The sequence below is a fragment of the Penicillium psychrosexuale genome (genome assembly GCF_028828465.1).
Source record: "Penicillium psychrosexuale strain IBT 29551 chromosome Unknown utg000005l, whole genome shotgun sequence".
Classification (NCBI taxonomy): domain Eukaryota; kingdom Fungi; phylum Ascomycota; class Eurotiomycetes; order Eurotiales; family Aspergillaceae; genus Penicillium; species Penicillium psychrosexuale.
The window spans coordinates 1,066,813-1,089,142 of NW_026643190.1; the positions used below are offsets into that span (position 1 = coordinate 1,066,813).

At 46.3% G+C, this 22,330-nt stretch overlaps 10 protein-coding genes across 10 annotated transcripts; 4 read left to right on the top strand and 6 right to left on the bottom strand.

Moving 5' to 3' along the window:
* Positions 1-322: 322 nt before the first annotated feature.
* hscA (putative Hsp70 chaperone (HscA)) lies at positions 323-2,571 on the bottom strand (the record flags this gene model as incomplete). Its single annotated transcript, XM_057190268.1, has 7 exons — positions 323-591; positions 651-1,131; positions 1,197-1,904; positions 1,963-2,128; positions 2,227-2,353; positions 2,411-2,461; positions 2,526-2,571. 7 exons carry the CDS (start codon positions 2,569-2,571, stop codon positions 323-325), a joined length of 1,848 nt encoding a protein of 615 aa, XP_057037924.1.
* A 320-nt stretch (positions 2,572-2,891) lies between these two features.
* On the bottom strand, positions 2,892-3,507 carry N7518_009342 (uncharacterized protein; the record flags this gene model as incomplete). The annotated part of the gene is made up of 2 exons (XM_057190269.1): positions 2,892-3,355; positions 3,411-3,507. The coding sequence occupies 2 exons, from the start codon at positions 3,505-3,507 to the stop codon at positions 2,892-2,894; spliced, it is 561 nt and encodes a 186-aa protein (XP_057037925.1).
* Positions 3,508-3,639: 132 nt separating this feature from the next.
* On the top strand, positions 3,640-7,040 carry N7518_009343 (alanine--tRNA ligase; the record flags this gene model as incomplete). Its single annotated transcript, XM_057190270.1, has 6 exons — positions 3,640-3,863; positions 3,953-4,098; positions 4,163-4,189; positions 4,265-4,300; positions 4,360-6,768; positions 6,867-7,040. Exons 1-6 carry the CDS (start codon positions 3,650-3,652, stop codon positions 7,038-7,040), a joined length of 3,006 nt encoding a protein of 1,001 aa, XP_057037926.1. The 5' UTR covers positions 3,640-3,649.
* A 185-nt stretch (positions 7,041-7,225) lies between these two features.
* On the bottom strand, positions 7,226-7,963 carry cyp3 (putative peptidyl-prolyl cis-trans isomerase; the record flags this gene model as incomplete). The annotated part of the gene is made up of 4 exons (XM_057190271.1): positions 7,226-7,417; positions 7,485-7,622; positions 7,674-7,819; positions 7,918-7,963. 4 exons carry the CDS (start codon positions 7,961-7,963, stop codon positions 7,226-7,228), a joined length of 522 nt encoding a protein of 173 aa, XP_057037927.1.
* Positions 7,964-9,035: 1,072 nt separating this feature from the next.
* Positions 9,036-10,438, top strand: N7518_009345 (E3 ubiquitin-protein ligase RNF103; the record flags this gene model as incomplete). Its single annotated transcript, XM_057190272.1, has 2 exons — positions 9,036-9,187; positions 9,271-10,438. 2 exons carry the CDS (start codon positions 9,036-9,038, stop codon positions 10,436-10,438), a joined length of 1,320 nt encoding a protein of 439 aa, XP_057037928.1.
* Positions 10,439-11,049: 611 nt separating this feature from the next.
* N7518_009346 (DUF3844 domain-containing protein) lies at positions 11,050-12,452 on the bottom strand (the record flags this gene model as incomplete). Its single annotated transcript, XM_057190273.1, has 4 exons — positions 11,050-11,622; positions 11,683-11,826; positions 11,886-12,064; positions 12,119-12,452. 4 exons carry the CDS (start codon positions 12,450-12,452, stop codon positions 11,050-11,052), a joined length of 1,230 nt encoding a protein of 409 aa, XP_057037929.1.
* A 529-nt stretch (positions 12,453-12,981) lies between these two features.
* N7518_009347 (uncharacterized protein) lies at positions 12,982-14,357 on the top strand (the record flags this gene model as incomplete). The annotated part of the gene is made up of 4 exons (XM_057190274.1): positions 12,982-13,112; positions 13,176-13,489; positions 13,540-13,675; positions 13,727-14,357. 4 exons carry the CDS (start codon positions 12,982-12,984, stop codon positions 14,355-14,357), a joined length of 1,212 nt encoding a protein of 403 aa, XP_057037930.1.
* Positions 14,358-15,495: 1,138 nt separating this feature from the next.
* On the bottom strand, positions 15,496-15,995 carry N7518_009348 (cyclin-dependent protein kinase regulatory subunit CKS1; the record flags this gene model as incomplete). Its single annotated transcript, XM_057190275.1, has 4 exons — positions 15,496-15,532; positions 15,584-15,642; positions 15,696-15,840; positions 15,892-15,995. 4 exons carry the CDS (start codon positions 15,993-15,995, stop codon positions 15,496-15,498), a joined length of 345 nt encoding a protein of 114 aa, XP_057037931.1.
* A 797-nt stretch (positions 15,996-16,792) lies between these two features.
* On the top strand, positions 16,793-18,696 carry N7518_009349 (bromodomain-containing protein; the record flags this gene model as incomplete). The annotated part of the gene is made up of 6 exons (XM_057190276.1): positions 16,793-16,867; positions 17,049-17,233; positions 17,285-17,546; positions 17,610-18,099; positions 18,178-18,246; positions 18,296-18,696. 6 exons carry the CDS (start codon positions 16,793-16,795, stop codon positions 18,694-18,696), a joined length of 1,482 nt encoding a protein of 493 aa, XP_057037932.1.
* A 62-nt stretch (positions 18,697-18,758) lies between these two features.
* N7518_009350 (uncharacterized protein) lies at positions 18,759-19,958 on the bottom strand (the record flags this gene model as incomplete). The annotated part of the gene is made up of 6 exons (XM_057190277.1): positions 18,759-18,943; positions 18,968-19,010; positions 19,182-19,346; positions 19,374-19,465; positions 19,552-19,778; positions 19,822-19,958. Coding segments are annotated over 6 exons (849 nt in total), but the record flags the coding sequence as incomplete, so codon positions are not given.
* Positions 19,959-22,330: the final 2,372 nt, after the last annotated feature.

Consider the following 22,330-nt stretch of genomic DNA (forward strand, 5'->3'; position numbering starts at 1 on the left):
CGCGCTTCCGCCTCGAGGCCAAAAAATCATACACTATATTACCATGTAGAACTACCCAGTATTCCAAGTATTACAATGAGAGGAGATCATCACAATGTCATTAAATTGCAGATGGCGAACTTCGTCTACAAAAAACAAATCAAATCATACTTTTCAAGAAAAGAAAACTGCGCCCAAGTTGCCCGGCTTCATAAACAAAGCGCGACAGAGACCAACCCTGCCCAAGGTCTACATGGCGCAGATTCCCTGAGAAGCAGAGTCCCGGGAAAGAGGAAAAATTCGTTGGCCATAAGTCTATGTTCATGTCTTCCCATGTATGCATTTACCGTGTGGCCATGGCCTTGGTAATCAGACGCTTAAGAGCAAGCTCCTTCTTCTTGAGGTCCTCGGGGGTGGAGTCCTCAACCTCGAGCTGGGCCATGGCGTCGCTGAGAGCGGACTCAATGCGCTCCTTGTTGCCGCGCTTGAGCTTCATGGACATACCGGGGTCAGAGACAATCTCCTCGACACGGGAGATGTAAGACTCGAGCTGCTGGCGAGACTCGAAGCGCTTGGTGAAAGCCTCATCGCTGGTCTTGAACTTGGCAGCGTCTACAGATTGTCAAGTCAGCATATAGTCAAAAATATTAGTGTTAGTGGGAGAAACATACCGTCAACCATCTGGTCGATCTCGGAGCTGGAAAGCTTGCCAACAGCGTTGGAGATAGTGATGTTGGCAGTGCGGCCAGAGGTCTTCTCAGTGGCGGTGACCTTCAGGATACCGTTGACGTCAACCTCGAAGACACACTCGAGAGCGGCCTCACCGGCGCGCATGGGAGGAAGGGGAGCAAGAGTGAACTCTCCCAGGGAGGTGTTGTCAGCACAGTTGGTACGCTCACCCTGGTAGACGGGGAACTGGACAGTGCTCTGGTTATCGACAACAGTGGTGAAGGTGCGCTTCTTGATAGTGGGGACAGTCTGGCCACGGTTGACAACGGGGGCGAAAATGTTGCCCTCCATGGCAACACCAAGGGAAAGAGGAACAACGTCAAGAAGGAGCAGGTCAGCGGTCTCAGCCGAGGTGGCCTTGCCGGAGAGGATACCGGCCTGAACGGCAGCACCGTAGGCAACAGCCTCATCGGGGTTGATGCTCTATAGAAAAAAAAAGATAAGTAACTGGCTTTGACGTTAGATCAAGTAGTGCTGTCTTGTCTTACCTTCTCGAGCTTCTTGCCATCGAAGAAGTCGCTCAGGAGCTTCTGGATACGAGGAATACGGGTGGAGCCACCAACAAGGACGATCTCGTCAACCTTGTTCTTAGGCATGCCAGAATCCTTAAGGACCTGCTGGACGGGCTCGAGGGTTCCAGAGAAAGCCTTGGCGTTAAGGTCCTCGAAACGGGCACGAGTGATGGAGGAGTTGAGGTCCTCACCGTCGAAGAGAGAGTCAATCTCGACGGTGGTCTGGGTAGCGTTGGACAGGGTACGCTTAGCACGCTCGCAAGCAGTGCGGAGACGACGGAGAGCACGTGCATCACCGGAGAGATCCTTGCCAGTCTTACGCTGGAACTCCTTCTTGAAGTGATCAAGGAGGTTAGTATCGAAATCCTGACCACCAAGGTGAGTGTCACCAGCGGTAGCCTTAACAGTGAAGACACCACCCTGGATGTTCAACAGGGAGACATCGAAGGTACCACCACCGAGATCGTAGATGAGGACGTTGCGCTCCTTCTCAGACTTGCCGGCGCCGAGACCGTAGGCGATAGCGGCAGCAGTAGGCTCGTTGATAATACGGAGAACGTTCAGGCCAGCGATGGCACCGGCATCCTTGGTAGCCTGACGCTGGTTGTCGTTGAAGTAGGCTGGCACGGTGATGACAGCCTTCTCAACCTTCTTGCCGAGCTTGATCTCAGCGACCTCTTTCATCTGGCCCAAATAGTCAGCAAACAAATCCAACAAATCTGAGATATACATTTCGCCATACCTTCATGAGGACCATGGAGGAGATCTCCTGGGGAGAGAAGGTCTTGGTCTCGTTAAGGTACTCAACCTGGACAACGGGGTTGCCACCCTGGTCGATGACCTTGAAGGGCCAGGACTCAACATCCTTCTTGACAATGGGGTCATCGAAGCGGCGACCGATCAGACGCCTGTTCCATTTGAGTCAGAACGAATTTGGAATTGTGGAGAATGCGCATATCGCGAATTGATAGGCTGCGCGAGAAATTTTTTCCTTTTCCCAACTCACTTGATATCGAAAACAGTGTTGGCAGGGTTCATGGCGGCCTGGTTCTTGGCGGCATCACCAATCAGACGCTCCTTGTCGGTGAAAGAGACGAAGGAGGGGGTAGTGTAGCTACCCTGGTCGTTGGCAACTGATCAAATAGTCAGTATTCGAGAGAAAGATCGAATATTTGGAGGGGGAAGCGTACTGATCTCGACATTGGTGCCCTCGTAGTTGGCAACACAAGAGTAGGTAGTGCCTAAAGAAAAAGAAAAAAGGCAATTAGCAGCTGTGCGGTCGAATTTAGTAGAGCAAAAACGTACCAAGGTCGATGCCGACGGCACCGTCGTAAACCTCAGAATCGGCCATTATGAAATTGTAGATGTGATTTTGAGGGAGGGATGGGAAGAGGGATGGTGGGGGAGAGAGGAAATTTTTTTTATCAAGCCGAGTGCATATTTAGTCGGAGCCACACAAAAAACCAGAAAATTTTTCGGGAGCGGTGAGTCACGTGAGTCCGGTTATGGTAAATTGCAGGGGATCGGTAATTTACATACGGGTATGCAATCTGATGAACTACTTGGATATGTACTCCGTAGAGTCCAGTACACCCATGTACTACGATGTAGATCACGTACATTTGTATGCCTAAAGGTACAAGTTTATACATTCCCTATCCCTAATTACTTTTAACTATCAATATCCATTGGATCATCGTATAAATCTTCCGTAACCTTGTTCTCTCTAGCTCGCGCTCGAGATTCAAGAATTGCCTTTCGAACATTATCCTTTTCCTTGGGAACCGTGAGGGAAGATGGTTCCGTATAAAGAACGAGTTCTTTCCCCGAGGGTTTCGAGTCGGATAGAACGGATTGAGGGACTGAGAGCACTTTCTCCGCGAATGGTGAAAACACCAAGCCAGGAGAGTCGGCTTCCATTAATTCTTGATCCAGGTTGTGAATGTAGGTCGTATGTTTGGTGTCGTCCAAGATCATTGCATCGTTTGAGGAGGATAGGTCTTGGTTACGTTGGTTATGTTGATTATGTTGGTCATATTGGTCAATGTGGTCATGGTGTTGGTCAGGCTGGATATGCTGGATATGTTGGATATGCCCCTTGGGTTTGGCCCGAGCGGAGATTGGCACCTTATTTTCTACAAATATGTTAACTTGACAACTTCCACAACTCTTTCAAGTTCAATTGCCTACCTATTCGGAGGTGTCCAAATCTCTTCGTTAACGGTTGCGCGCCGTCGGGGTCAGCTTCGGCCGGGCGCTTCTTCCCGTGATTTTCCTCACCCGCCATCCACACTTTCTATATCTCTCTCTCTCCTTCTCTTGCGAGTGTTTGGAAGTGTGGGGTTAATAATTAAAGAAGAAGAAAAGGAAAGAAAAGCGTTTGAACTTCTAAGTGCACAGATCCGGGGTCAAGTGCAACTCGTTGCTCGATGCGGGTTTCTGGGGTGGTGACGAACGGGGAACGGGCTTTGACTCATCTCTTTCGCAGAAATCAACCCAGAACATTCTTTCCTTGCTTTGTTCACTCCCTGTCAACCAAACATCCCACATTCGACAGGATGACTTCTCTCGGTCCAGAATGGACTGCTCAACGAGTCCGAGACACCTTTTTAGATTATTTTAAACAAAATGGCCATACATTCGGTGCGTTGAGCCCATTCTTCTTCTTTTTTTGCCTACCCCTCCACCCCCGCCAACGACATGGACTGACCTGAAGTTATTCTTGTATACAGTCCCTTCTTCCCCCGTCGCTCCTCTGTCAGATCCGACTCTTCTTTTCACCAATGCGGGAATGAACCAGTTCAAGTCCATCTTCCTGGGCACCGTTGACGCCTCGTCGGACTTTGGAAAGATGAAGCGCGCAACGAACTCGCAAAAGGTATTGGATAATTCACACTCACCAAAACATCCGATTTGGGACTGTTGCTGATACAACTGGATAGTGTCTCCGTGCCGGTGGAAAACATAACGTGGGTGTGCCTTGATAAACTTTAAGAGGGTCTTATGAGGGGCTTTGGGATGGTACACTGACTAACCTGACACAGGATCTGGATGATGTTGGCAAAGACAGCTATCACCATGTCAGTATAGAAACTCGCTTTCTATCATTCATCAGAAGAAGTGCTGACAAAGTCTCTAGACCTTCTTTGAGATGCTCGGCAACTGGAGTTTTGGCGACTACTTCAAGAAAGAAGCTATCACTTATTCGTGGACCCTGTTGACGGAAGTCTATGGGCTAGATCCCGATCGCCTCTACGTTACTTATTTTGAGGGCAATGAAGCTGGTGGATTGGAACCGGATCTGGAAGCCAAAGAAATATGGAAATCGGTGGGCGTTCCTGAATCTCACATTCTTCCTGGAGACATGAAAGACAACTTCTGGGAAATGGGTGACCAGGGCCCATGTGGACCTTGTAGTGAAGTGCACTATGATCGGATCGGTGGACGCAACGCTGCTCATCTCGTCAACGAAGACGACCCAAATGTGCTGGAAATCTGGAACAACGTCTTCATCCAATATAACCGCGAGCCGGATAGCTCCTTGAGACCCCTTCCCAACAAACATGTTGACACTGGAATGGGCTTCGAGCGACTGGTATCAATTCTCCAGGACAAACCTTCCAACTACGATACCGATGTCTTCACTCCTATATTCCAGGCTATCCAGAATGCCACTGGGGCCAGGGAATACCGCGGCCACTTTGGCGCCGATGATGCCGATGGAATTGACACCGCCTACCGTGTTATTGCAGACCACGTGCGGACTTTGATGTTCGCTATCTCGGATGGAGTCATTCCCAACAACGAGGGCCGTGGCTATGTGATTCGCCGTGTCCTACGCCGAGGAGCTCGGTATGCGCGGAAATATTTCCAGGTCGATATTGGGAATTTCTTCGCTAAGCTAGTGCCGACTGTTGTGGATCAGTTGGGTGAAATGTTCCCTGAACTCAAGCGCAAGCAGCAAGATGTCATCGAAATCTTAGACGAGGAAGAGCTGTCATTTGCCAAGACCTTGGATAGAGGTGAGCGCCAATTTGAGCAATATGCCCAACATGCTAAAGTCAAGGGCACCGATATGCTCCATGGCGCCGATGTTTGGAGACTGTACGATACCTTTGGCTTCCCTGTTGACCTAACTCGAATCATGGCCGAGGAACGTGGTCTCCGCATTGATGATGTCGAATTTGAAGAGGCTCGCTTGAAGGCAAAGGAAGCTAGTAAGGGTCAAAAGAAGGCTGCTGATAACACAGTTAAGCTTGATGTCCATGACCTAGGCAATCTGGAGAAAATGAACGACGTACAAAAAACGGATGATTCGCCTAAATTCGGCCGGGGTAATATCACTTCTCACGTTAAGGCTATTTACCACGGGAAAACTTTCCACAATAGCACTGACGATGTTCCCGAGGGGGCACAGCTTGGCGTCATTCTCGACCGTACGAACTTCTATGCCGAACAGGGTGGTCAGGAAAATGATACCGGCAAAATCATAATTGACGGACAAGCGGAGCTTGAAGTTGGCGATGTACAGTCTTACGCCGGATACGTTTTACACACCGGCTTCATGAAATACGGATCATTCAGTGTCGGCGATTCTGTCATTTGCGAGTATGATGAGCTCCGACGCTGGCCCATCCGGAATAACCACACCGGAACCCATATACTGAATTTCGCTCTGAAGGAAATCCTAGGCGATGGAGTTGATCAAAAGGGTTCCCTGGTGGCCGCCGAGAAGCTTAGATTTGACTTCTCCCACAAGAGCGCAATCTCTGACGCCGAGCTTGAGAAGATTGAAGCCAAGGCGACTGATTATATCCGACAAAACTGTGCTGTCTACTCCCAAGAACTTCCGCTCGCCACTGCCCAGCAAATTTCTGGCGTCAGGGCCGTATTCGGCGAGACTTACCCCGATCCTGTTCGTGTTGTCTCTGTCGGTGTGGAATTGGAGGAGATCCTGCAGAATGTCAAAGATCCCCGTTGGCAGGAAGTCAGCATTGAGTTCTGCGGTGGAACACATGTGCAGAAGACAGGCGATATCAAGGATTTGATCATCCTGGAGGAGAGTGGCATTGCCAAGGGAATTCGCCGAATTATTGCCGTCACTGGAGAGGATGCACATGAGGTGCAGAAAGTTGCCGAGGAATTCGGACAGCGCCTTGATCGGCTGGATGCATTGCCTTTGGGCTCTGAGAAGGAGCAGGAGGCTAAGCAAGTTCAGGTGGATCTCAACCAGCTTGCAATCTCTGCCGTCCGCAAGGCCAAGTTCCGCGAACGGTTTGCCAAGATCAATAAGCAAGTTCTCGATGACCAAAAGGCCCAACAAAAACTGGAATCGAAGAAAGCCGTCGACGCTATCACCTCCTATTTCGAGGCTCCTGAAAACCAAGACAAGTCATGGCTTGTGGTCCAGCTTCCGATTTCTGCCAATGCCAAGGCTGTCAGTGAATCTCTCAACCATGTCAAGTCCAAGATGCAGGGTAAGAGTGTTTATCTATTGGCGGCCGACTTTGAACAAGGCCGGGTTTCACACGGATGTTACATCTCTCAGGTGAGTAAGAGGACACATCAGCCTTACCCTTCTTGCATTTGGGAAATCAAATGGTAGAATATTACTACATATGGATTCTTATACTAATTCGGACACAGGCACTGAGTGACCAAGGTGCTTCGGCAAGCGACTGGGCAGCCGTCGTCTCTGGCGCCGTTGGAGGAAAAGCAGGAGGAAAAGGACCTACCTCCATTGGTAACGGTACCAACGCTGACAAGGTCGAGGAGGCTATCTCACTGGCTGCGGATTATCTGAATAAATTCAAGCTCTAGACCTGAGGACGGGATTCTGTGAAGTTCCTTTTTTTCGATATCACGTCTGTGCCCACTATGGAATATCAGAAGAGCCCTGGTTACTAAAGCCATATGAAATTGATATATTTCCCACGATTCAAATTATTTTCCTGCAATTCTAGGAGCTATGGATTTGTAGGACGTGTTTGCTATTGTAATTATTATTACATCTCTCCACATTGCACAATCGTCACGTCTTGGTTGGGCTTGTCTTTGGTGGTACGGGTGTGTTCAAGCATTTTAACGATATCTATCCCATCAATCACCTGGCCGAAGACCACATGCTTGTTGTTCAAGAATGGTGTGGCTGTGGTTGTTATAAAGAATTGGCAACCATTGGTGTCTGGGCCCGAATTCTGCTGGTATTAGTAAAAAGGTCCTTTCGGGGTAGACATTCCCCTCGGTCTCGAGATTCAGACTTACAGCCATACTTAATAACCCGGCACGGTCATGTGTGAGAGTGAAATTTTCATCGGCAAATTTCGAGGTGCCATAGATAGTACATGACCCAGTCCCATCGCCATTGATGAAATCTCCACCCTGGATCATGAAGTCTTTGATCTACAATGAGCATTAATTCCGCATCGCCATCCAAGGAGCTTCATCACATACCACTCGGTGAAATTTGCTTCCCTTGTAGCCCTGGGGCTGTCCCTTGGGGTTTTTGCTCTCGCCGGTGCAAAATTGGCGGAAATTCTCCGCAGTTCGTGGAGTGACATTGGCGAACAACTCCATTTTCACTCGACCTAGAGACTCGCCTGTATGGATTATATTACTCAGCAGAGTTCGCCATGCCGGACTATGTACTCCGATGTCGCACACCAGAGCCGACATGAAGATAACTAAATTGACTTACCTCCAAGGGCAATATCAAAGAAAACCACTGGATTGGGTTCAGCCATAATGAGACTTGGGGTGTGCAGATGTGATGAAGGGGAAAGTTCATAGATCTCCAACTAGAGGTTTCGGGAAGTACGGAGCGGTGTAGCAGCCATGTGAAACTTTTATATTGACCATCTTTCCAGCATATACATTATATATATGTATGTATGTATCTATGTATGTCTATATAGGACGTCTTTCTTATTTCACTTTACGAGGGGTAAGTGGTCGGCTAATTGGGCTTTCCCACAGAACCAACACATTAATATACGCCACTCTTACCGTATAATTCAATCTAAAGAACCGAGAGGGAATTGATAGAGGTTTCATAAATCACAATATACTATTACACATTGTGTGTATAGTAGTATATCATATATATCGTACCATATCCATAGTACATTACATATAGCTATACTGATTCATAGAGTAGTGTACATATGCATACGAGCTTATATGTACCTTTGAAGGTAGCCAGGTATGTAATAATATCATCTTCAAATAGAAAAAGAAAGAAAGGGGGCAGGTAAATAGCCCTGGTCTCATCCCCCGTTCAAATGTAGATGTACCTTACAGTAAGGCAGTCCCGTGATTCACAGCCTCAGGTGTCGAGTCTCGATCCGCATGCATCCCAGAAATCAAAAAGGCCTCCATCCTGCCTTGATCCACTTTCTCTCTATCTATCTCTTTATCTCTCTATCTCGCTTCCTCTTCTTCTTCTTTCTCTTTACCTCCAGGTTTCTTCTGCTCTTGCTATTGATAATGATATGACACCGACCCTCGGCATTCACCTTCTCTTCGTAGGAAGTTCTGTGTGCTCTGCTTACGGTCGATCATCCATGACAGACCATCAGGTTTAATCTCCAAATATCCAGTCTATCACATAGGGTACATAACCTGGATCGTTCCCGTCCACGTTCTCGTCGCCTTGGACTTAATCTGCTGGAGTCTAACCCGAAACTTACATACAGGGTTGCCCTGTACACACAACTCAAGGCATGAAGGATCGACCTTGGGGCAACTGAGACTCCAACAATAATCCGAGCGCCAACGTTCCGATTGAGAACCTTTTCGTATCGAATTTCGGTTGGAATGTCTTCAACGCCAACATCAGCCTCTAGTAGTGCTGCTGCCACCACCACTGCTAGTAGCGACGGAGAGGGTTCGAGTTCGAATAATGCTACAAGCTCACCTTTATTGTTCTTCGTCGCTCTTGGGTTTGGTGTTGTGTTTACAAATCTATGGTACGTTGCTTCATATACCCCCTGCCCAGGCCAACAGGCCAGCCTCCCAGTGTTTCAGGGATGGCATCTGACGGTCATCGCAGGATCATTGTTGGAGTCAAATACTGCTTTCGATATAACCAACGAAATCGTCAACTCCGCAGTGAAGAAGTAGGAGAGCCCATAGACTTGGTCACCATGCCACGAACTCATCGCAGGCGAAGGGAGAAAAGGCTAATGACGATGGATGAAGTCAACGGGCGGTTCCCACTTGTCAAGTACAAAGTGTGGAGATCATCTCGCGCCAACCAGGGCCTTTCAACAGAAGGAGGTATCACAGCTCCGAATAGCAGGCCACAGAGCCTAAAGGATGAAAGTGATATCGTGACAAAGGCGGTTGGGGTTCACACGGCTGCAATATCACCGTCTACCAAGGGCCATGTACGGGTGGATTCCGTTGATACCTTACCACCCCCCATTCAAGAGCTACAAGATGGCCCTCTAGTGCAGACTTCGGAGAAGGGCCCTGCAGTATCTTCGAAGCCTTCCAACCGGCAGTCCACTGGTGCAGGTATACAGAAAGAGAAATGGCAGCATTCCTTGACCAATGAAAACATGACCACGGATATTGGGGAACATGATGATGGTGCCTACATTGGTAATGCTGTTACTGCTGATCTTCTGCCCAACCCTGGCGATTCTTGTGCGATTTGCCTAGATATCATTGAGGACGATGATGATATCCGGGGACTTACTTGTGGCCATGCTTTCCATGCTTCATGCGTCGACCCCTGGCTTACTAGCAGAAGGGCATGTTGCCCTCTATGCAAGGCCGATTACTATGTCCCCAAACCCCGTGCACAGACCGAAGCACAGTCTGTCACAGATCGTCAGGGTCGTCGTACAGCCTCGAACCACCCGGATGCAATCCTCAGACCCCCTCGAGTTGCTTGGAATGGTGGCAGGGCAAGCGGATTCAGAGGCCAGATGGGCTTGCCTAGCCGAATATTTCAATCGACATCTCCAGAGGAAAGAAGCATATCTCCAACCCGAGAACAGCATGTACAGAGTAGGCGTGATCAGCCTTGGGACCCAGTCCATGCCTCGGGTTCATCGGGTCAATCCACCTGGTCTCGATTGATTCCTACTCGACTCCGCCAACTTTCCTTCCATTTTCCCTCCTCAAGAAGACCACCTGTAGTTGGGACTTCTGTGGATCCACTGCCTTCAGAAAGACGCACACCTCGTCAAGTCGAAGCTGGTACCACATGATTGGTCTTTGACTGCTATCCTTCTCATAACTCTTCGTGATTTGACTAATCTGCAAATCATTTTCATGCCGGAACCACATCTGGAATGTGGGCTGGAGTTATATTTTCCTTGTTTATGACTTGATATGTGTAATTTATCGATCTTTGCGCAACTGGACTAGGGTGCGTCTGGATCATGGGGACCTTTTATTCTTGCGGCTGATGATTCACGAATTGTCTTGTCTCCCTCTTGTCCTACGGCGCTACTGGCAGCCACTGCTTCCCCCTGATTCTTAGTCCATTTAGCAGGCTGAATGGGTTATGCATATCTATATATCGCCTGGTGCGCATTACTCGAGTACATACAGAGAGTACTATTTTGTACACGCTATACAATATATTCTTTTGCTATAGCCGCGTGCCCCTTAAAAATAGATTGTGCCACCCTACATATATGTACTGCTGTATTGACCGAAAGTTTCCCTTAGATGTAGTGTAGGGAAGGGGCAATCAGAAACAAAGTAAAGCAAAATAGGTTGAGGGATAAATGAGGTAAAGAACATGAAGCCCTCGGCCAAAAAAAAAAGAAAAGAGGAAAAACACCCCCTAACACCTACACAGCTTTCCGTATGCTCACATCTGAGACTTAGGGCCTCCTACACCAGCGCTGATGACACTGGGTAGCTCCTGTGAGCCCATACTGAAAAGCATCCCAATCGCACTCCCAACTAGAACGATGGCAAGAAGACTGACGCCTGCAACGAGGAAGAAAGGTGAGCTGATGTCTCTTTTCTGGCAAGCCGATCCACCCCATTGAACTGTCTTGGTGGTACCATCGCTATTTTGAACAACACTTTGTCTGCATTGGCATGCATAACAATTGCCTGTAGTTCCCTCAACACCCGAGCCGTATTTCAGATAGCAGGAACCGTGTCCGGAACAGTCATTGGTTGATTCGGCACACGAGGAGTTCGAAGCATGACAGACAGGCGCTAGGGTTGACTGCAGTGGTGCCGACCTTCTGAAGGGATGGGTGACTGGTGCCGATGATTGCTTCGCGCCTCGGCGGTTAAGTCCTTCTGATTCAACACCAGCGGGTAGAACCAATATCGTGATTTCCTGGTTGCTGGTCGACGGTATTCTAGCTAGGTGAAGGAGCAATGTCTCTAGGAGCTTGGTTCTGAGAAGAGAATCACCAGAGGCATTCTGCAATTGGTGACGTGGAATCAGAAATCATTCACTAGTTAGGCAGGGGAAACTCGATACCTTAAAGGACAACTTCAAAGCTGAATCCTTGTGATCCTTGCTTATCCAGGATTCCACTGAATCAACTAGTGTAAGGAAGTCACGGACAAGCATATCAGACTCATCAGCAAAAATAGGGTCCCTGGATAGGCATTCCTTAGGAGTCTGGTATAATTGAAAGATTAGCGAGGGAACCCCAAGATTATTAAAGTTGGCTTTGCTACCTGGGATGTCGATGACGCAGCCCTGTTAGCATCGTTGTAGTATGTACAGATTTGCCCACGGTCCCCTTTCGCAGTGAGGCTGCTTTCGATAAATGATTCCAGGAGATCAAATCCGATAAAGGGTGAGGAAATCTGAGGAATATGAAGATGGTTTGGCTGGGCTTTTTGCATGGCTAGGGCTGTAGAGATATTAGCTAAAGTTTCAAGTCAAGTGTAAGTCCGCTTCCACTTACCAACTTCCTGGTCGATCCCTTCCAGAACAAAGAAGCTTTTCTTAAGAGAAATCCTCCCAGTAGCTCCCCCAAAGAGAGTGAGATCATCCTGGGTGAAATGATTCAAGCGGTTCACGGTGTCTGCATCCACCATTCCGAGGACCGATGCTACAGAGGACTTCATGCGAAGCTCTAGGACAAGCTGGGCCTCATCTTCTGATATTGTTTGTTGTTGGAGGTTAGCAGTTAAAGAGGTTGCAGTCTTGGGAGGAAACGTGAAGATTGTAGCATCCAGTGCATTTGCTTGCAGTGCACCTGTTAATGCCAGGGCAAGGAAGGCGGACACCCAGCGCATATTGCTAGAATCGGGAGGGCCGGAGGTAAGACAAGACTATTTTGGCAAATGTGGCGATTCCCACACCAAGATTCTCCTCTGAGGGTATATAGCGTTTTGTTGGATACAAACGGAGTCGAGGACAGAATATCATTTGGCTACGGACGACTTTGGGGCATCCGATAAGATATCACTAAGCTATCACGTGGTCTAGTATGTATATTGAGTGCTCAACCAATTATCGATATATGCTACGGTCCATGTCATAGATTTTAAGCTTACAGTTTATTCTGGTAGTAATACTATTCATTCTGAGAGATCATCACCTATCTACACACATATATTGTAGTGTACGTCTATGGTAGGCTCCCTGACGCCGCAACGCCGCACGTTACATAATCCACCAAACCGCCGAACCCTTTGCCATTATTAGCAAACCCGCAACACAAATCCTCGTGCATATCAGGCTTCAAGGATTCTATCTATTCCTTCTTTTTTCATATTGAGATGATACTCTAGTGAGAATCATTGTAGGGATTGGCTTTTCCCAATGCTCCGGCTCAGGTATCTGCTTCGAAGTCCTCACGCACGCTCGTCTCTCTTCGGTCCTACACACGCTCATTCCAACTTCTTAAACCCACAAAATGTGCGACATGTGAGGTTTAGGCGGCCTCGGATTAGGTAAGATGCCCATTTCAAGCCAAATCAAGATCTCTTTAGCCAGACTAACGTAGAATCTCTCAGGTCGTTCATATCAAAATGTCTTCTGTACGGCACCGCATTCTACCTCTGGAGCACCTTCGTACTGATACGATTTGTCGACGATACCGAAGATGCTGATCTACCTCCTATGGCCAACCCGGAGAAGACATCTCCGCGTCAAACCTCCGTTGGAAGCGGCGAAATCACCGGGAAAGAGGTCGAAAACGAGGGAGCATTATTCATTCCGCTTGCCTGGTCACGTTTGCAGCAAGGCGAGCTATACACTACATCGGATCCAGAGTGGCAAGAGTTTGTGAAATTTTCTAAGGATCGGAAGAAGCTCCAGAAGCTTAGGGGTAAGGATTCGATTCAACCCCCGTTGAAGATCATTCGCTTACGAGTTTAGATGAACTCGCCACAATCGTTTTAGATAACGCGGGGAGGCATATGTCACCGATACTCGGCGAGCCTCTCTCCCTCACGGGATTCTGGCTTGTCCATCAATTTCCAGACCGTGCCCCTCCTGGATATGTGCGCTCGGGGTATGTACTGCTAATCTCTAAACGCTTGGCTCTTATACTGACGGTAGACAGGGTGGAGATCAAAAACGACAGTATATCGTGGGTCTCAAAGCCGATGGACCCCGAGATAGGTGACAGGTTACAGACATTCATGAAACCAGTTCATATTGCTTTAGCAATCAGAGATGCATATCTGGTACTCTTGCTGAGGCAACTTGATCGTTTCAGGAAACCCGCAGGGAAGTCGCTAGATGCCGTTGATTTGTTGGATGATTCTTCTGCCGCGCCTACCGATGAGAGAGGGAACTGGATTGGCCAGAAAGATCAATCTAAGCTACAACCTCCCCTGACTGACGGACTCAAAGAAAATATGCCGCCTAATACCGAGAATTCCAACTACCACCCATCCTCACTCATATCTTTATTACAGCGGCTACCGTTACCAGACCTCGGCCCGGGGTCGGATTTGCACTTGGCATCAGAGGCATTCAAATTACGATTGCACCATGAAGAGGCCCAGGCAGCACGGTCTGCTCACCGCGGAGCCTTCTTTATCACGGGTCCAGTTGGGTTGAAGGGTCCTAATGGGTTTTGTCGATATGAGGTGAAAGGCGAGTATGATCCAACCAAGCGTGGATGGCGAACAGTGGAAATGACGCTCAAGGATCTGAATATGAGGAGACAGGAGGCATTGGGAAGTTGATCATATATACCCAGAACTTTCATCTCAAGGCCCAAGGCATATCGGTCTCCCTTGATGTTCATGAAATGTGTGTGGAGCATTTTGCCCTATGTATGAATACGATGTACATACGTGTTTTCCATAGTGACTTAAAGAATTACCACAAATTTGCGACTACTTCTATATTTATGCATAAGCAGCCATGGATGGCTATAAGAATTATTAATACTGTATCTGTGCCTTCCCGTGTCTAATGTACTAGGAGTCGACCAACCTTGGGTTGAAATGACGATTCCAAAGAGCTATTTACGATATACATATGTATCTATCTATATTAGTACCGAGCCAATGTAGTCCCTATACCATGTGTTGACTTGATCAGCGCAACCGATCCTTATTCCAGTCACAATCTAGGGCAATAAACCATGTCCCCTCGGCGTGATAAATTAGATGCGCAACAAAGACGTCATGCGACCAACGGGCGAAAGTGGCAGGCAGCGTGGGAATAGATGAGAGAAGAAGTTACTTGATGTTACTTGATGTTACTTGATGTTACTTGATGTTACTTGATTTGCTAACCATTAGCGAAATACTCAACTAAAGCTGGAAAGCAAATGACCAACGACATCAATGGGTAGTCCAGGTATGTCCGCTCCCTTTGCAAATACTTGGTCTGTTTTTTTCCCCCTCTAGCGTCGACTAGAAATACCAAGCAGAGGAGGTCCATGTCTCGCCCACAGCATTCTTCAATCTAGGATAACTTGACTGAGATCATATCTCTAGATTCTCCATCAAGTTCAGGAAGTGGAGAAGCTCATCATCCGTAGCAGCCTCATCACAGCCTAGTAGGGAGGATGACTGGCCAAAAACGCGATTTAATGGTCATGCTAGAACAGTCCAGGTGTCTATGACAAGACAGATGTTGGTCTTCCGTATGACATAATAGAGAGACTGAGAGATAGCCTGGTTTAGCGTGTCAATGAAATGGCGGGCAAGGAGAAAATGGAACTTGGTGTCATTCCAGAACTTCAAATATGAAGCTTTTGTGGACGCTAATAAGCAATATTGCGAACCCATGTGCCTGCCATGAACGAACATAAAGCGATGTCTTCTCAACTGCTCATATTTCCAAGCATAACGCCGCCAATCAATGACAAACTTATTGTTGCAGAGGGGGTTGGTAGTTAAGAGGGCGCCTACAAGACGGTTAGTGATACAGCTAAGGGAGCAGTTCGCAAATAACCGACTTGAACAATAAGATATGAGGTTCAGGTTCATGCACCTCGTAATGCTCCCATCCCAAGCTCTGCGCACACATTATTAGAACCCATGCACATCTTTCAATTATGTTCAACATACTTGTGTAATACCCAGAGCTCGCCATTCCTCCTCCCAAAGCAATTTCAGAGTGCCCTTAGAACTGTCAAAGTAGTCTGCGGGGATCTTTTTGAGCATATTCTTTGGGAGCTGCACATGGCGGTATTCAAATTTGTCGTCGTTGTATCTATACAGAGGAGTCAATGGAGAGTCTACCGCATTGCCATAGAGTCCTCACCTTGCCGAGTAGTGAATAGAGTCCACAAATTCATCAAGCTTCTCGCGCTCCGTCTCCAGGAGGAGACGGGGCTTCTTGTTGCGCCTAGCTGGGTCGATGTCCATTTGGATAGTGGAATGAGAAGAGATGGCAGTATAAGGATCTCTCAACTATATAGATTGTCAACATCAATTCGATTTGTTCAAACAAGAAGGCCAGTAAATAAGTAGCTTGAGGATGCGGCTCACAATGTGGCTGAATGATTATCGCATGTAGCGACAACTAAAAACGTACGCTCGCAGTGCTCTTGTAGGGACCCTAAGGTTGTGCAAGATGATCTGATATTAAGGAATCAAAGGTACGGAGGATGAGTGATCGGGTGAGAAGAAAAGTGACGCGATAGAGAAAGGAGTGGATGTGAGTTGTCAAAACAACAAGCACCGGACTTGTTTTTGCGGGACTCGGGAAAATAGTGGGGGAGAGAAACCATTTATGCCTCAGGTGTCGATCCAATTTTTGGTCACATGATCATACTCGAAATAGTTGCGTGTACTATGTATGTAATTGGTACCAAAATTACACCGTTGCAAAAGCCGGTACATCAGATTTGCAGTTGTTTGTATACAAATTTAATTACAGTACTGTATGATACCATTCTGTACTATGATAACTCGTGGCCCACCAGTCTTACATAAGGCGGGATGACCCGGGGCCGTAGACGCGTCTGCAACACGTCTGAGATGAGGAATGTCTAGATATCTCCCTTTTGCCATACTCTATCACTACTTGTAATTTGTTCAATCAATTTTGACCCTTTATTTATTAAATCTGTATCTCCACTTCTCCTGTGGTCTTCAGTCACATATTGCTATCTTCAATGTGTGACTCGACTCGCGACTCGGGACGTTATCAGGACTAAGACATGACCTCAAAGCGACGGGCTGCCGCAGCTTCCCCAAATATGAAGTTTCGTAGAACGAAACGCCGAAAGGTTTCCGTAAGTATCCAATTTGTTACATTAATACATATCGATTAGCCCTTGACACTCGAGTGGAGGGCAATCGCGACATTACAACTACGGCAGTTCAACTCTATTCACTATGCTATATCGTTGCTTTGCGCCTATAAATCGGGTCACATGTTTCAATCGCTAATTCAAGTTGCGGTGCGTGTGATAGGATGATGATCTCATGATTCCCGATGAGTCCAATCGTGCGTCGTCGGATCTGGACTCAGAGCCACCAGAGGAAGCAGATCGAACCCCGGAGTCGCAGGCCGAGTCCGAGGGAGATTTTGAAGGTGACAGTCTTCAGGCTGCACAGGACAAGATTATGTCCGAGTTGACCCGGCTCAAGGATTCTGAGTAGGTATCACTGATTTTGGTCCTTTACTTGAAGCTGATGCCCCGAATTAGTGGCCAGGAGGTTTCTTACCCGTTCATTGGGAAACCAGACCGGAATCTGTACCGGGATTACTATGAGATCATTCAACATCCCGTGTCCTTACGAAGCATCCAAAAGAGAGTTCGCGGTACAGACAGTAGGAAGAATTCATCCAGAACCACCGCATATCCTACGTGGCAGTCCTTTGAAGAAGAGGTCAGCTATGTATGGCGAAATGCTAGGGAATATAATGAAGACGACAGCGATATCTCTATTCTCGCAGGGGTTTTGGAGGTGAGACGATACCGCGACGCTCTTACCATCCGTCCCCTTCGGCAGGCTAACATTTGAGCCCAGAATCACTTCCACCGACGCGTTGCCGAAGCCAAAAGGCTTGTTCCGAATCCCCGTGAGGTAGATGGAACCCCTGAGATGTCTCGCATCAGATTAAAAGTGGGCACTGCTGTGCCCCTAATGGCGCAGAGGTTAACCTTGAAACTGCCTGGGCAGAGCTCCGATACACTATACAAAAACGATGGCCAATCTTCAGATGTCACATTTAAGGACGAATCCCAAGGCCATACGCAGGATATTCCCGGAGCTGGATTAGCAGGTAGTAGAACTCCCCGAGGATGGTCTCTTGGGGGGCAACTTGACAGCCCTAGGTCGAGCACTACAAACACACCATCTGGCTCAGAGGAACAACAGAACAGTTCTATGAGCACGCAAGGTTTACTGAGCTCGGTGACCAACGCAACCGCCCTGACGATGTTCACTTCGCAAAACCCCCCAAATGCATCTGTTGATGCCTCTTCGAATGTCACTCGGCATTCATCTTCCGCTTCAGGTATGTTACGCTTGGTAGACATTCTATCGCCTAGCGAAACTGTTGCTCGGCTCCCGGCCTTTGCTGACCCGTTGTTAGCACGTGCTCCCTACCAGCCGCCTTTCGATTCATCGCCCATGGATTCGCTTCTGAGGCGATCAGGCCAAGGTTTGACTCCCACTGGGATTTGCAGGACTTCCAGCTAACTATGAGCCAGACCCAAGGATGGCTTTGATTCGTAACGTTCGGGTTCTTACACATGCCTCTTTGTCGTTACAACAGGACTTCTGTCTAGATATACCGCCTTCGTCGCTTGTTTCTCAACAGAATATCACGGTCCATCTTCCTCCGTCGCATAGTATACTGACGGTCAGGCTTCATTTGGCGGCTAGTACTTCCCAACGACAAGTAAAGATTGTTACACTCGTGGGTATGCAGCGTCTTCATCCATCTGGCGATGGAACTACACTTTCGTATGATATCCATTTGCACCCTGGCATGACAAAGGTCGACTTGGAAGCTATTGCTGCGCCGACCAGAGGGGTCCCAAAATCAGGCCCCCCTGGGTCAGATGTTGATTATGAACGTGTTACTCTATTCTTCAATCTGCTACGTTAACATTTATGTCAAATAAATAGTCTTCCAATAAAGGGGTGTGATCTATTTGCTTAATTTATCTATTAATCTTGGGCGTCACCTAGCAAATCAAGTGCCTCTTCTGCAGTAAGACGAGTAGACGGTAAGAATCGCATCAATCCTTGCATCACACGAAGTAGAGGTTTGAGTGTTAGATCAGGTGCTAAACTAGCAAACATCTGTTCAAGCTTCGAGGTTCCGTAATCTTCGAGCAAAATTAGCAGTACTTCTGTATGTGGATCAGTTCAATTACCTTCTTTCGGCTCATTATCGTTAGGTATCTTCCTAATCGATTCCTACTTAGGCTCCTATTCAGCTGGTAACTTCTCTATAAACTCAATCATTTGGTCAATTAATAAGTCGTCTCCGAAATACCAGAATGACCAGGTTGTGAATAAGAAGAAATAAATCTATAGTTCATATCGCTGTAAGTATATTTTCTTTAAAGAAATGATATGTTGAGATACCATGTAACCCGTATGCCATAAATCGACGTGATAGTCAAAGCAGTCGGTAAGAATCGTCTCTGGTACCCTTAATGAACACAGCTGGGCCAGCTTTGGAGGTTCATATCCTTGATAGAAACTCTCTCCGAAATCGAGGATCCGAATGTCTTTATAATCCTTATCTACCTATCCAATCTAGTCTGCTGCCTCGACTATTTGGGCCCGCAATTTATTGCCTAGAGGTATACTATCAATCCGTTTCAGCGGCTCAACTTTTGGGGATCTAAGAATATCGAAAGCTGCTCCTTAGTCCCTTTAGATAAATTAGTATAACTGAATATAATATTCTGATCGCTGATATCTAATAAGTCGTAAGTAAAATGGCGCTAACCATAGAAAATAACTGTAGAGGAGGAAGCACCCATAGGACCAATTAAGTTAAATACAAGACATTGGTATAACCCATTGGGGCCTTCGTGGACGAAGGAATCAAGTAGCTGAACAATGTAGTTCGAAGAAAGCTCGCCTCGAAATTTTGCCATTAGATTTACCAAATGTTCCAGCTCTGGTAGCGACGAATCTGCGGTAATGATTTTCAAGGAGACCCATTGATTTCGGCTGGCATAAGATTAGCTAGAAATGAGGTATGGGGTGAACTGACTCTCTGTCTTTCGTAAGCCATACCGTGGAAAAGCCACCCCATCCTAACTTGTGATATATCTTGTAACGGTCATCTTTAAATGTATCTCCGAGGTTGACTAGATAGTATCCTCCACGTTGGTATCTTGATAATGACTCCTATGTATAAAGAAGGTTGTTTTGGCAGTACAGAGATAGATCCATCTTAGAACGCAAAGCAGACGAAAACAAAAAGGTGTATGAAGTGTGACGTGCCAGGTCTTTCAAACGAAGAGTGCATTGAATTCAGAATAACTAAGATGGGGAGAGGAAGAAGAAGCAAGTTGCAAAGTGGGAGACAGCTAGTTAATATAGCGATCCATATGGATCGTGACATAAAGGGTAAGAACCTCGTACCACAGAGTTCTACTAAAAAAGACCACTAGTTAGTTAACTAGTTTGACAATGTTTAGTAATACATACCTCATTAGGTTTTCACCACTAGGGATATACAACTTAATACAGTCTGTTTTCTTGCTAATTGTTACCATCTACATGATTGTCTGCTATATGACTGACTATACGGATCGATCAACTATCTGTTTGCCCACTTACTCGTTTGAGAGTGCACTTTGGGCCGAAGTATTTCTCTCTTTCGCTACCACTCTTGTCAACCTTGATAGCGAGATCCAGCAGGTCTAGTCGATATTCAAACAATAGCTTTTAGAGCTTCTTGCTAAATTCGCCGCCACGATTAATAATCGTATAGCAAGATTCAGCAGCTCTAGCAGGCTATACCTCCTGCTTTTTCTTCTTCTACCCCACCAAACCGTTCCGAGGTTTTCTCCTAGATGTAGAGAAATGTACCGGTCAGCCAGTCAGCAAAATATGCTAGTAGGCCATTCGTGCAAGACCAGCCTTCGAAATTCAACAGCTCGGTTTTTACTACGACAACTTCTTTCAATATCGCCAGCCAAGTTTAGGCCATAGTTCTTCCACAACTCGATACCGTTATAATTCCAACGTACACGCTCCCCTACAAATCTTGATCAACTTCGTCGTCTATACAACAACCACAACAAGACTCAACGAGATCGTTTCCTTTCGAATAAGCAGAACACCAGTACTTTCATTCGGAACCGAATTTCTCGGCTTTTGATCTTTTCAAATTTATTTATTCAACAACGTGCCGGTTCATTTTGCAGTAGATCGGGGGAAAAAAACATGGTCCCAGAGGGGGTCGAACCCTCGACATCTGCGTTATTAGCACAGCGCTCTAACCAACTGAGCTATGGAACCGGTTATAGAATACAGCCAGCATTTTTTACATCATTGAGGTGGTGGGTGCAGAGGCACTAAAATACAATTTTCAGAATGTCAGAAACCAACATCGATACTATTTCTATACAGGTCATTTTACAGACCGCCCGTGTAACTTTTAGTTATCTGTGCATTTGCTTATTAATTGTGTCCTACTCCGTACTCTGTACCAGATTATACATTTCGGACCATGTACTCCGTAGAGATCTTTCTGCTGTAAAAAATCGACCAATACATTCGCATTATCGCGATTTTCTGTCCGAAAAAAAACATGGTCCCAGAGGGGGTCGAACCCTCGACATCTGCGTTATTAGCACAGCGCTCTAACCAACTGAGCTATGGAACCGATTATATAGTGCAACGAGCAATTTTACATTATTCAGCCAGTGCTGTATGATTGCGAATCGAAATACTTGGTAATGTAACGGACAATATGTCGACCAGAAATGACGCACTTCTGTACGTTCCTTACGTCTGGTGGTATATTAGTAGTCAGCAGCCACTTGTCGCGATTATGTAAACATATACCAAGATAGTTAGATCTCGGAGGAGAACCCTCCTTTTCACAATTACACTCATTTTACCCTTTGGTCCAGTATCCTACTGCTTATACTATATAAAACAGCCTCTCTTTTATTCAATAGTTATAAGCCCGGTTTACTAGTATATCAATTGTAATTAAATACTACCGCGGTCTGCTCTATAAGCTACTGTACCCCTAAGTATAGAAGTACTTTTACTTACCTAGTACTTCCTATCTATCTTCTACTAACTTATATAAGAAAGCTATAGAAAATAAGATATTATTCCTTTATAATAATCTTAATAGGATTACTAAATAGGTCTTAAGTATACCTAGAGTATATATTATTCTAAGGAACTTAATCTAATAGTAAACCTAGTTTATATAGGTAGAGATAATTATTAAAAATCTTAATATTTAGGATTATATTAACCTAAATATTAGTAAAGAAAAGCGGCCTACCCTACCTATAAAGCTAATTTAACTAAATAAAAATAATATAAAGTATAATTATAATATAATAAGTTAATTAATAATAAATAACTAACTTAATTATAATAATAATTAGAAAGACTATAATAATAATCTATCTAAATATAAGATAATTAAACTAATACTTAATAAGGTCTCTAAGAGAATAAGGAATATACTTACTATTAAGATCTAGAATCTAATAGTTAAAGTATAGGAAATTAATAAACTATTAGCT